Below are 11,592 nucleotides of genomic sequence, written 5' to 3' on the forward strand. Positions count from 1 at the left end.
CATCCACAGAGTACTACCAGTTCATGACACTGGCTAATCAGGAGTTGAGGAGGGAAAATGAGAAACACAATGGATCACACACCATTGTTCTAATATTCTCCATGTAATACATACAAGCTAGGAAAATGGATTGAGAATAAGTCTTCCTCTCCACTAATTCCTTTTCCCCCCAACTTTTAAATACAATCTCTCTGAGATTGCTATAATTGAGCTGCTTATTTTCAGCAGCATTCTTAAGAGAAATGCATGTTTTAATACATGCACATGTCTTGTCAGGCACTTTTGAAACGAAAATTTGTCTTCCTACAACTGTACAGCCGGGCACATTTATGGATGGCCAAGAGGGGTTTTCAAATGACTCTCATCTAGGCAGAAGTCCAGCATCCAGATTCAACTGCTAAAAATTTTTGATGTCAAATTAATTTTTAGTCTCTGTCCAATGTACTACATTCAGCCGGATCACTATTTGGATACACTCAAAGTTAGTAGAGAACAGTATTTCCTAAATGATCATTTTTCAAACTATCTGCTAGCACTCTCAACTTAATTTAAGTAATGGGCACTGGCAGTTTCTGTGGAAAATGAAGAGGAAAAAGAGTAAGGAAAATCTCATTTCATCAAACAACCAACTAGACCAAGTATGTCAAACACATGCATTTTCATTTCACTAAAGAGAACAGGTTCAACAGAGCATTAAAGAACATATTACCACAGAGACAGCTCTATGCCAGCATATCAAATCAGGATACATCCAGGTTACTTTTCTGATTTATGGGTCCCATAGCATCCTTCTGCCAAGGTTGAGTCCCATGATAAGAAAGGCAGATTAATTCTAAAGGCATATGTCATCCTTCATCTTATCCCCCAATCTCCAACAATTATGAATGAGATACCAATGTCCAAGGAACAATCAAATTAAGAGCTTTGAATATATTGCAGGCATAATCTAGATCATAACAAAGCAAACTCAAATCAGGTATCCCAAGTTCTCCCAAAAAACAAAAATTATGATAGCCTGCATGTAATGCAGCACTTAGTCCCCCATTGCCCAGCAACAGAAGATCCTTATTATATGCCCCTAGTTTCTGTGCCTTTTGTCCTTTGATCTACACTGTTTGTTTTTTACAGGCATTCCACATTTGTAAAATACCTTTGGTAACTGTCTGGGAGCCTAACATACATTCAATCATTTATTCATTTCTCAGTGAAGAAATCTCCAGTGACTTCAATTCAAATCTCCAATATATGTGTTTTGATTTAATAAGTAATAAGAATAAATTACTAGTCAGAATTATTGTTAATGTACTGTTCCATGAGGAAAGCTAGCATTAGGAATCTAATGACAATATTTTAATATCTAAAATAGATTAAGCTGTGGCACAACTGCTATAGAAAACTAAACAGCACAGATTTTAATTTCTTCAGTCTTTCAGACATTACATTGAAAAGGAGTTATTTCAAAATATTTTAAACAACTAAAGATCATAGTGTGCGTGTGTGTGTGTGTGTGTGTGTGTGTGTGTAGAGAACTTCAGTAAGCATAATTATTTTCATTAGGGGCCCAAAAGTAGACACGATCTTTTTAAAAATGTTCCTTTTTACTGCCTCAAAAGTAATTACAGTAATAATGTGTTGCCTTTCATGTACCAAGACTACACTAATGACCCGAGATCAGTAGGTTAAGTGCTTTGAATTGTGCATCCAGAAGGGAGGACAGTTTTTTCACTGATTCATTGACATGCTCAGACCCAGTAGCCCCTTGTGGCCTAGAGCACACATATACAAGACCTAGGACTAGGGTAAGGGGCACAGCCTGCAGCCGCATATGGAAGAAAACTAACCAGCCCACACAGAGGTCAAAATTGCAATGTCAGCCATGGCCTAATTAGGTAAACAGCCACAGGTAAGTAACTATTCATTCAAGTACATCATTAGTCCAGAAACATGCAGAGAGTATATAATTCCCCTAAATTTTCACTCTGCTTAAAGCAGCCACAGAATGGAGATCTGACTACTCTGTGATTGTCTCAGTTGGTTTAGAAATGACCCAGAAAAAAAAATCAAACTTGCAGTCTCTTTCATAGTCTTGTATTAACGGAGGAAAGATAAATCAGTTCTCCCAAATTGTGGTAGATCAGCCTTCAGGAAGTAATCTGCAACTGACTCATTCTCCCAAAGGTCAGTAAGACCAAGCATTAAAAAAAAAAAAATGTGGCCTTCGGAAGTCAGAACTCCAGCGTTTAGTTTCAACAAGCATTTAGTAAATTCCTTTTGAAAAACATGCTACATATTATATGTATTATACCATGTAGAGACCATTAAGTTAGGTATGGGTCCGTATCTGAGAACCTGGCTGAACAGTGGGGGAAGACAGACACAGACAAGAACCTGTAATGGGCTGACAGATCTGGCTCCATGAGAATGTTGTAGGCCAGACTCTAAGGGAAATGACTAAACAGACTCCATTTTGCTCTGAGACTCCATGTTATGTAGGAAATAAGCTTCTCCCATGGGAACACCCCGCCTCTGTGCCCATCATCAGTTACTTAGTGTGACGTGTTTAACAATACAGAATGATAATTCCTACGTAAAGAAAAATTGCTCTCTTTTGATTCCTATTGCTCCCAAACAATGTGCCATGTGAACAGCGATTGTGTGGATGTTAGTAACCATTCTTTAGTTTGTACCGAGGTAAGGGTCATTTTGACCCACTTCCCCCTCTGTCAATGATCTCATGATATTCATTTGTAATTTCGAATCATAACAACAGACACTTATGATTAATGTAATTTTGGGTATAAGAACCCCTACAACCCTGTGGTTGGGGCTGTTCTCCCAATAGCCATTTTTTGGGGCATTGTGTGAGACAGTCAGTCGGCCGGCTTAATAAAGACTCTCAAATTTGGACTTCTTGGTGGTGGTCGATCTGTTCCTAAGTTGCGCCCCATAACAGAACCTTAATGAACATATATAGAACGGATGTCATGGGTTCACAAAATAGAGGCTCTTAAAGGAGACCAGTTAGGCAGATGGAATATGGGAGGGGGGTAGATGAAGAGAAAACAAAGGTATATGGGAAAGAATGTTCGGAATGAACAAAAGCACAAGGATATGGATGAACATCTAAAATGAGGCAGCTGGGCTTCAAATCGTTTGTAATTAAAGTGTTAGGGATTATTTTGCTAAAGGTTTTAGTTTTACCTTTGTGAAGCAACTCATTTTCCCTATGGTTTAACTTTATTAACTGTTGTCACTTTTTAATTTTTTTTAATTTCCACAAAATATATTTTTACTGTTGTACTCTTTGTACAATACTGGTCCCATCCATGGGGACCAGTCAAAAAGAAGATAATTTGCCGACAGAATGAAACATCTAAATTTCTTCACTTAAAACTTAAAAGTAATTTAACTATAGACACCATCAGAGAGAATGGACACCTATAACAGACCTCTATTAAAAAAAAAAAAAAAAAAAAAAAAAAAAAAAAAAAAAAAAAAAACTAGGGTTTTTATTAGAAAAGTTTCTCTCTCTCTCTCTTTCTCTCTTTATTTGGTGCTGGAGTTTGAACCAATGGGCACTCTACCACTAAGCTACATCCCCAGCTCTATTTCTTTATTTATTATGATTCTGTGGATTAGACCCCAGAGGAGCTACAACCCCAGCCTTTTTTTCTTTTCTTTGAGACAGGGTCTTACTGAGTTGTTGAGGTTGGCCTCGAACTTGCAGTCCTCTTGCCTCAACCTGCCCAGTTGCTGGGATTATAGGTGTGCACCACAACACTAGGTGAAAAGTCTCTTCTTGCTGGTACTGGCACCCCAAAAGCTCAGTAGGTTCTGGAGCTGATTCACTATACTGCTCACTGGACCCAAGAACAAGTTGCACATGGTCTGCTAAATGATGGAAGATAAAATAACTAAACCTCCAGCACTGCTTTACACCATGCAGACTGGATGTCATAACATGGATTTCTGATTCTAACAGACTGTTGGTATCCTGGGAGAAAGAAAGTGATTTTTTCAACAGCTACATCCTAAATGGTATTCTTCCTGGGCAAATTGATCCATAACCTCTAATTTGCATATTCATCGGCCAGTTTTTGTACTGTTTACTTCACGCAACATTTTTGAGTCCACATAGTAATGTGGAACTTGACCTGAAGCTGGCGAAGGAATCATCTGCCAGAACTTCTGCAGCAGTGAGCCCAGCATGGGAGGCTGCAATGTTGTCTACCACAAATGTCAAACCTTGCCGTGTATTTGAAATGTAGACCACTTTCTCTTATCTCCAAATTATGCTCAGTACACATTTTTAGAGAGAGATACATGGACCTTATTACTAACAGTAGAATGTTGTCTTAAAAATGAATAACTGCATGAATCCTTGAGTGCAACTATGTACAGAGCATGTGGGGAGCTCTGTAGAGCAATCAGAAAAGCTTTTCCACAAAGGAAATAATTTTTGAAGGAGGGAGATATACACACAAATTGCTTGATTATATTCAGTGGTTAATGACAGAGGATGGAATTAGCCAAAATAAGCATTCAGAATTTTAGCTTTGGTCTTCAGACACAAGGAGAGGTTAAGGTAGTATTAAATACCATCTCAGTATTATAAACAATTATGAATTCTGCACCCTCTGACCATATTGGAAATGAGAAATGCCAAAAAATTCCTTTTACTTATTTTATGATGCAAATATATAACAAAATCAAAGTTGGTGGATGTTATTTTAGAGAAATAGATAAATAAAATGTGGAAGCACAAGGCCCTGGGTTCAAATCCCCAGCAGCACACAAAAAAATAAAAAATAAAAAAATAAAATAAAATGTGGTATAGCCATACAATGGAATAGTATTTCACCATTAAAAAGGAAAAATACTAACAAATGCCACAACATAGACAACCCTTGAAAACAAAGTAAGTGAAAGACCTTAGAAAGAAAAAGCTGTCTACTGTATATGTGGAAGGATTGAGGAGAAATGCGGAGTGACTGTTAATGGGATACAGAGTTTCTTTGGAGGAGGGCGTACGTATTCCAGAATTGGAATGTGGTGATGATTGTACAACTCTGCAAATATACTTTAAAATATTAGAAGAGCCAATTGTGTGGTAAACGAATTAATCTCAACAAGGCTGTTACTAAAAGTTGTTCTTTTAGATCCCTTTAGCATAACCTACAAATTCATAGGCATTTCACTTTCTCAGTATAGTAGGTTTCAATTCTCTTATCTCCTTCCCATTCCTGCCCCCCAATACTTCCAGGAACTATGATAAATACCTAAGGAATGTAATGAATATGCAAGGCACCATCTGGAAAGAATAAATTGTTTTAATAAAACTTCAAAGAAAGATAACCTAAGGAAATGGAACAAGACCAAGTGTTGCTGTCCCTTGTGGCCAACTCTTCCTTTCTGGGGTTGAGAGCCCCAAAACCAAGCCTTCCCGGAAGCAAGCCTACTTTTGTGGGGCAAGTGCAATGCCTCTCAGCCAGGCATTCTCCCTGGCCACCATTCTGAAATCCAGCAAACTCCTGGCGGGCATTGTGCTTACGTCACTACGCTGGTTTCGTCACCTTTCCCCGCCAATTCCCATATTCCCCCTCTTCGCCCGTTGGGCCTCCGCCATGCTTTTTGCCAACGGTAGAGTTGCCGCCAGCCTCGCCACCATGGATGCCGCCAACTTCGCCATGAGCAGATTCGATGAACGGGAACTCCCGGAAGGTTTCAGAATCGAAGCCAGCAAGACTCAACAAGATGACTGTAAAATGTTCATCGGTGGGCTCTCCCGTGATCTCAGTAAGCGCTCTGTTATCGAATACTTGGCTCAGTTTGGCGAGATCATAGATTTTATGATTAAAACTGATCCAGACACTGGACTATCGAGGGGGTTTGGTTTTGTGCTTTTCCAAGATAGTGCCACTGTTGAGAAGGTGCTCCAAGTGAAAGAGCACCAATTGGATGGCAAGAAAATAGAGCTTAAGAGGGCGAAAGCCTTGGAGTCTCAGCCGCCCCCAAGAAAGGTTTTCGTGGGTGGGTTGAACCCTCGCATGCCTGAAGGAAAAATTAGAGAGTATTTTGGCACATTTGGAGAGATCGTGAACATTGAGCTTCCAGTGTGCCCCAGAAAAAACGAAAGACGAGCCTTCGGCTTTATCACATATACCGATGAAATCCCAGTGAGGAGGCTGTTAGAAACCAGATTCCACTTCATTGGCTCCTGCCGGTGTGAAGTTAAGACGGCACTCCCCAAAGAGCATCCCCGACCCCAGCGCAAGGTGGGAAGAGATACTCCTGGTGCTGGGTCAGGCAACCGCTGGAGAAGAGGTGGTGGCTTCCAAGCCAACCCAAATGCTCACAGAGCAAACCTAGGGGCTCAGAGGGCAACCCAAGATGTTTTCCAGGCAAACCAGAATGCAAACCAGAATGTTTTTGGAGTAAACCAGAATGTTTTTGGAGCAAATCAGAATGGTTTGGGGATGACCCAAAATGTTTTTGCAGTAAACCGAAATGTTCTGGGCGTGGCTGGCGGTGGCAGAAGCTTTCCTACCGTGCTTGTTCCTGTTCCTTTCACTGTCTGCACTGAAAGATTTCATTTCCCTTATGGTCCTTTCCAGAATGTGTACAATAATCAGCCTATTTTTCATGGTTATGGTGGAGATTGTTTTTTTGGCTACAATTATGGAACTCATGGGTTAGGACCTGCATTTACTAATTATAATGTGCAAATAAACCAAGCCACTCCTTTTGGTAATGGTTACCAATATCGGTCATTCTGAAGCCTAAGATTGAAGCTGCCCTCAGAGAACTACTTGGTCCTGTAATGAAATGTTGCATTACTCAAATGAAATGACTGAATAACTGTTTAGTTAGACTTTGTCATTATTTCTTCTTCAACTGTTTCCAGATGTTTTTCAAGCGTCATTTCTTTCGCCATGACCTTTTGGCATTGGAGCTACCACTCAAGAACACGAGGAGTCGAGACTTTTATTTTGCAAGTTAATGTTTTCTGTAAAATAAATGTTTACTAGCTTTATTTTTGAGTGGCATCTATTTTGAGTTGGTGTTTTCTTTGTTTAGGTCGGGGGGAGTGGAGGAATTTGCAGTCAGCCAAGTACTTTTTATTTTTACTTTTTCTACGGTAGAATGTTAGGGTTGGAGGTACCTGGATGCAGGAAAAGCAATCTAAAGGTTTCTCTATGGATTTTCTGTATAGTCAGTCAGTTCCTTCTTGAATTCATTCAATATTTACTAAGAATTATTCAAAGCCAGAAATGGTTCAATACAGGAGATTCAGAGAGTATCAGTATTGGTCTTAAAAGAGGTATAAGTAAACCAAGAAATATAATACAATATGGTTAAGTCCTAGGTAAAGGTTTACAAAGGATGATGTGGTAAGATGGACACAAGCATTTAAAACAGATGTTGGGAGAGAGTTGTTGCAGGAGGATAGTAGTGGTAGTGGGTGGACCTTTGCCAATAGGCTATGTCAAGAGGAGAGAGCCTACAAGAAGATATGCAAAGATATTGAAGAATAACATATACCATGTACTTTGGGAAGACAGCAGAGGTTTTTCTAAGGGTGGAAACAGTACATGTGGATAATAAGAGAGGGGAGATGGGTAGGGGCTTGAGTACCTGTCAACAATTATATAATGAGTCCTAAATGTGAGTCATGTGTGCAATTTTAAATTTTCAAATAACCAACCCTTTTAAAAGGGCAAAAAAAGGACTTTTTTTTTGGGGGGGGGGGACCAGGGATTGAACCCAGGGGTGCTGAACCATTGAGCCACATCCCCAGCCCCTTTTTTTTTTTTCATTTTGAGACAGGGTCTCACTAAGTTGCTTAGGGTCTCTGTAAGTTGCTGAGGCTGGCTTTGAACTTGCAATCCTCCTGCCTTAGCCTCCCAAGCCACTGGGATTACAGGCATGAGCTACCATGCCCTGCAAGAAAAGTACATTTTAATAATAACTTGAATTCAATTTAATTTAGCAGAAGTATCATTTCAATATGTAATCGAGATGAAAATCAGAACTTTTGCATTGTTTTCATACCACATTATGGAAAGCCAGTGTGTATTTTATAGAACATCTCAGTTCCAACTAATTTTATTTCCAGAGCTCAACATACGTGGCCAGGGACTATCATATAGGAGACTGCAAACCTGAATCACAGTAGGTCTACATTACAAACTAAGGGCATTGATTTCTATCTTTAGGGCAATAAGGAGAACTTAAAACATTTTTAAAAGGAAGTGAGATGAGATATCAAGTATCTAGTATATGCCTAACACTGAGCTTCTTGCTAGGATCCTGATATCAGTCTGTGCCTTCAGGTAATTCCTGATCAAGAATAAAAGAGACATGAAACCAAGATTCTGATGATTATGTGCTAACAAGGGAGTAAATGTGTATTTTAAGGAAAAAGTAAAATCTACTTAGAACAATATATATTTATTTATTAGAATACAAATATCCAGAGAGAAAAACAACAAAAAGGCCTTCCACTCTTTATTTTGTATTCTCCTGAGTATCTGGCAAGGACTCTTACACCTAATAGGAACTTAAATATTGAATGATGACACAGGAGCAAAACTGGTAAGTGTGCATTATGAATAAAAAGAGGAAAAAAACTGGGAAAGGGAATGTGAGGAAAGTGTCTTTATAGAAATGTTGGGTTAAATATTTGAACAACTTTTGTAGCTTCCACGGTGGGAAAATTTTAAAAATGTAACACGTAAATATACTTTGTTAAAAATATGAAGACTAAATGAAATAATAAATGTGAAACTGCTTGAAAAGTTAAAATGACTATATAAACTATACATATATATGCTATATATATATTCATATACATATGAATAGGTAAGTGGTGGAGATTTTGATGTTCATTGATCCTTACAACCAAAGTATATTATAGTGGACTTCAGTTTGAAAACATCAGGGGATTGATCTACTGAGTTAATTTAAATATTGTTCCACATAATATTTTCTAATTAGAAAACTATAAATAGTCACACTGTGTTGTCGCAAAGCAAAAAGAATTCCCAAACTAACAAGAGAGTTCATAAAACTAGATGGTTTTAGGCAATAGCCAATGTAGTTGAAATTGTACATCTGCATGTATGTATTCAAGACAAAGGAAAAAAATACATATTCATCCTGCACAAAGTATTTAGGACGAATCTGCTTTAATTCACCCATTAACTAGTTGAAACCAGGTGATTTTTTATTAAGAGCCTCTGTTCCTGCACCCCCAGTGAATTAACTTGTCTATTGAGCCAGATAAAATATAGCTGTATCCACATTAGCTGTTTGAGCTAAGAAATAACACCAAATAAAGCTTCAGCCAATTTGGTAAGTGTAGCAGATGTTTTGATATTTCAGTTTTGCTCTGTATTGGTATTTTAGTTTTAGAAACTATGTAAGTTTTATTTTTTTCCAGTTCCAGCTGGTTCATTAGTTGATTTGGGTTAAGAAAAGGAAAAAGTTCAGTAGAAAAATTAGGGTTGGTTTAGATTTCAGTATATTAGATATGTTCAGCAAATTAGCATAAACATTATTTCTCTTTTGGGGGGACTGCACACATGATTAGTTCAATGCTCTTGTGACTATATATATTTAATTGTTCAAAATTAGGTGTGCAAGGGTATCATTATGTCAATCAACTATTTTGTTTGCTTATTTATTTATTTATTTATTTACGGGTGATTGAACACAGGGATTGGCACATGCTAGGCAAGTTCTCTACCACTGAGCTATTTCCCCAGCCCCTTTTAAATTTTATTTTCAGACCAGGTCTCCCTAAAATTGCCCAGGTTGACCTTAAACTTGAGATCCTCCTGCTTCAGGCTTCCAGTAGCAAGGATTACAGGCTTGAGACACCACACACAGCTCAAATCAACTATTTCTGATCACGGTGGTCCAATTGACTCTCAGATAGTTAGGCATAATGGTTATGTATGTGTATGCGCTTAGATGCTAATTTTTTTTAAATGTAAGATGTGAAAGTCCACATTTAAAAGGGTTTGTTACTCCTTAAGAAAATAATGACTGGGTCATGAATATGTATTCTCATAAGACGTAGATTGACAGTAAAATGCTTATGTAGTAATAATTATATGCTTTAATGGCCCACCAAAATTGAAACAGCCAAGTTTAATTTCTTATTATTTGAAATAGTTCTTCTAGAAAACTAGCCTTAGTCAACCTTACTCTTCTCAGACTTTGCCTGCTATTGGTATCCATATCTTCATGTTTGGAGAAAGTAGATTCTTGAGAAGTGCTAAAACCATTAAGAAGTGAGGAAATAGGAACTAAGAAATAAGATTAAGAAAACTGGGTTACTGTAGAGAAAAAGTACCTGGGAAATAAATAAATATAACTCCTAAAAATTTGGAATACCTGATAAAAGGAAAAGAACAATGAGGGATGTCAGTTTCTAAGGTGAGTCAAGGTGGAGACTATGGTTTTGTTTTGTGGGGGAAAGATGTTTAGAATTATGTCATAGCAGAGTTGTTAGTCCCAAATACACATTACATATGGACCTAGTGGAATTCCTGTTTCTCAGTCTACTTAGAGATAAAACGCCACCAAATTTGGTTGACTTTAGTCTGAATCCAGGAGCCCTAAACCTGTCATTTCGTATGAATCCCCTGAAAAGCACTGGAAAAAATTCTTATATTTTACTCTCCCTGGTTAATTTGATTCAGTAGGGTTGGTTTCAGACCAAGAATTTATCTTGTGAAGCTCCCTAGATAGAGTCGGTGAGTCAGATATGAGAACTATGGAGATAACTAAATATTAGGAAACCTTTAAATCTGAAGAATCTTAATTCTATGATCAGCATTACAAGCAGAGCTCAAAAAATTCTGAGGTTTTAGGATTGTAAAGGGTTAATATACACACAAGAACCAGTTTTTACACCACATATACCCCAAAGATCTTCAACTATATAAGATAGTATTCGTAAAAAAGATTTTTATACTATTCCTTGAAGCATTTTTATTGAATTCAAGTTATATGAAAGAAGATCAAACATCTCTTTTCAAAGAAACAGAGGACACTCCCACACCCCCACTGTGTAGACTAGCAGCAGCATTCCTGCTACTTAATACACTATGACACCTTGGCATAGCAAGGTATGTAATATTTTTTTTAAAGATGGACCTTGAAATAGAATTACATTTAGAAAACAGTAAAACTCCTAATTTATGGAATAAATTACATTTTCTCTAAATTATCTTTTTTCTTTAATCTATTAGATTTCTCACTTGCTAATTCCACAATCTGTATTCTTACAAATAACGTGGCAGATCTTCCTGGCTGTCTGCTGTGAAACTAGCCTGAAGTAAAGAGAGGATTCTATAATTTATGTTAATGATTGCTTGGAATCCTTCTTAGTGATATATAGCTTTCAAGCATCCCTTCTGCAGTCAACAGTCCGAGCACAAGTTATGAATACATGTTTGCCACCTCTAGAAATCCATCCTGTGCAAAAGCCCACACTTGTACTAGAAGAGAGCTCTGATGTGATAATACTTGAGAGGGAGCAAGTTGGTTCCCTGAGCTGAGAAAAGTTCCTTAATAATCTTA

At 37.8% G+C, this 11,592-nt stretch overlaps 1 protein-coding gene across 1 annotated transcript; it reads left to right on the forward strand.

Annotated features, from left to right (window-relative positions):
- Positions 1-5,666: 5,666 nt before the first annotated feature.
- Positions 5,667-6,776, forward strand: LOC124971552 (heterogeneous nuclear ribonucleoprotein D-like). Its single transcript, XM_047535268.1, has one exon. It carries the CDS (start codon positions 5,667-5,669, stop codon positions 6,774-6,776), a length of 1,110 nt encoding a protein of 369 aa, XP_047391224.1.
- The last annotated feature ends 4,816 nt before the right edge of the window (positions 6,777-11,592 follow it).

Source organism: Sciurus carolinensis, chromosome X (genome assembly GCF_902686445.1).
Source record: "Sciurus carolinensis chromosome X, mSciCar1.2, whole genome shotgun sequence".
In the NCBI taxonomy this organism is placed as follows: domain Eukaryota; kingdom Metazoa; phylum Chordata; class Mammalia; order Rodentia; family Sciuridae; genus Sciurus; species Sciurus carolinensis.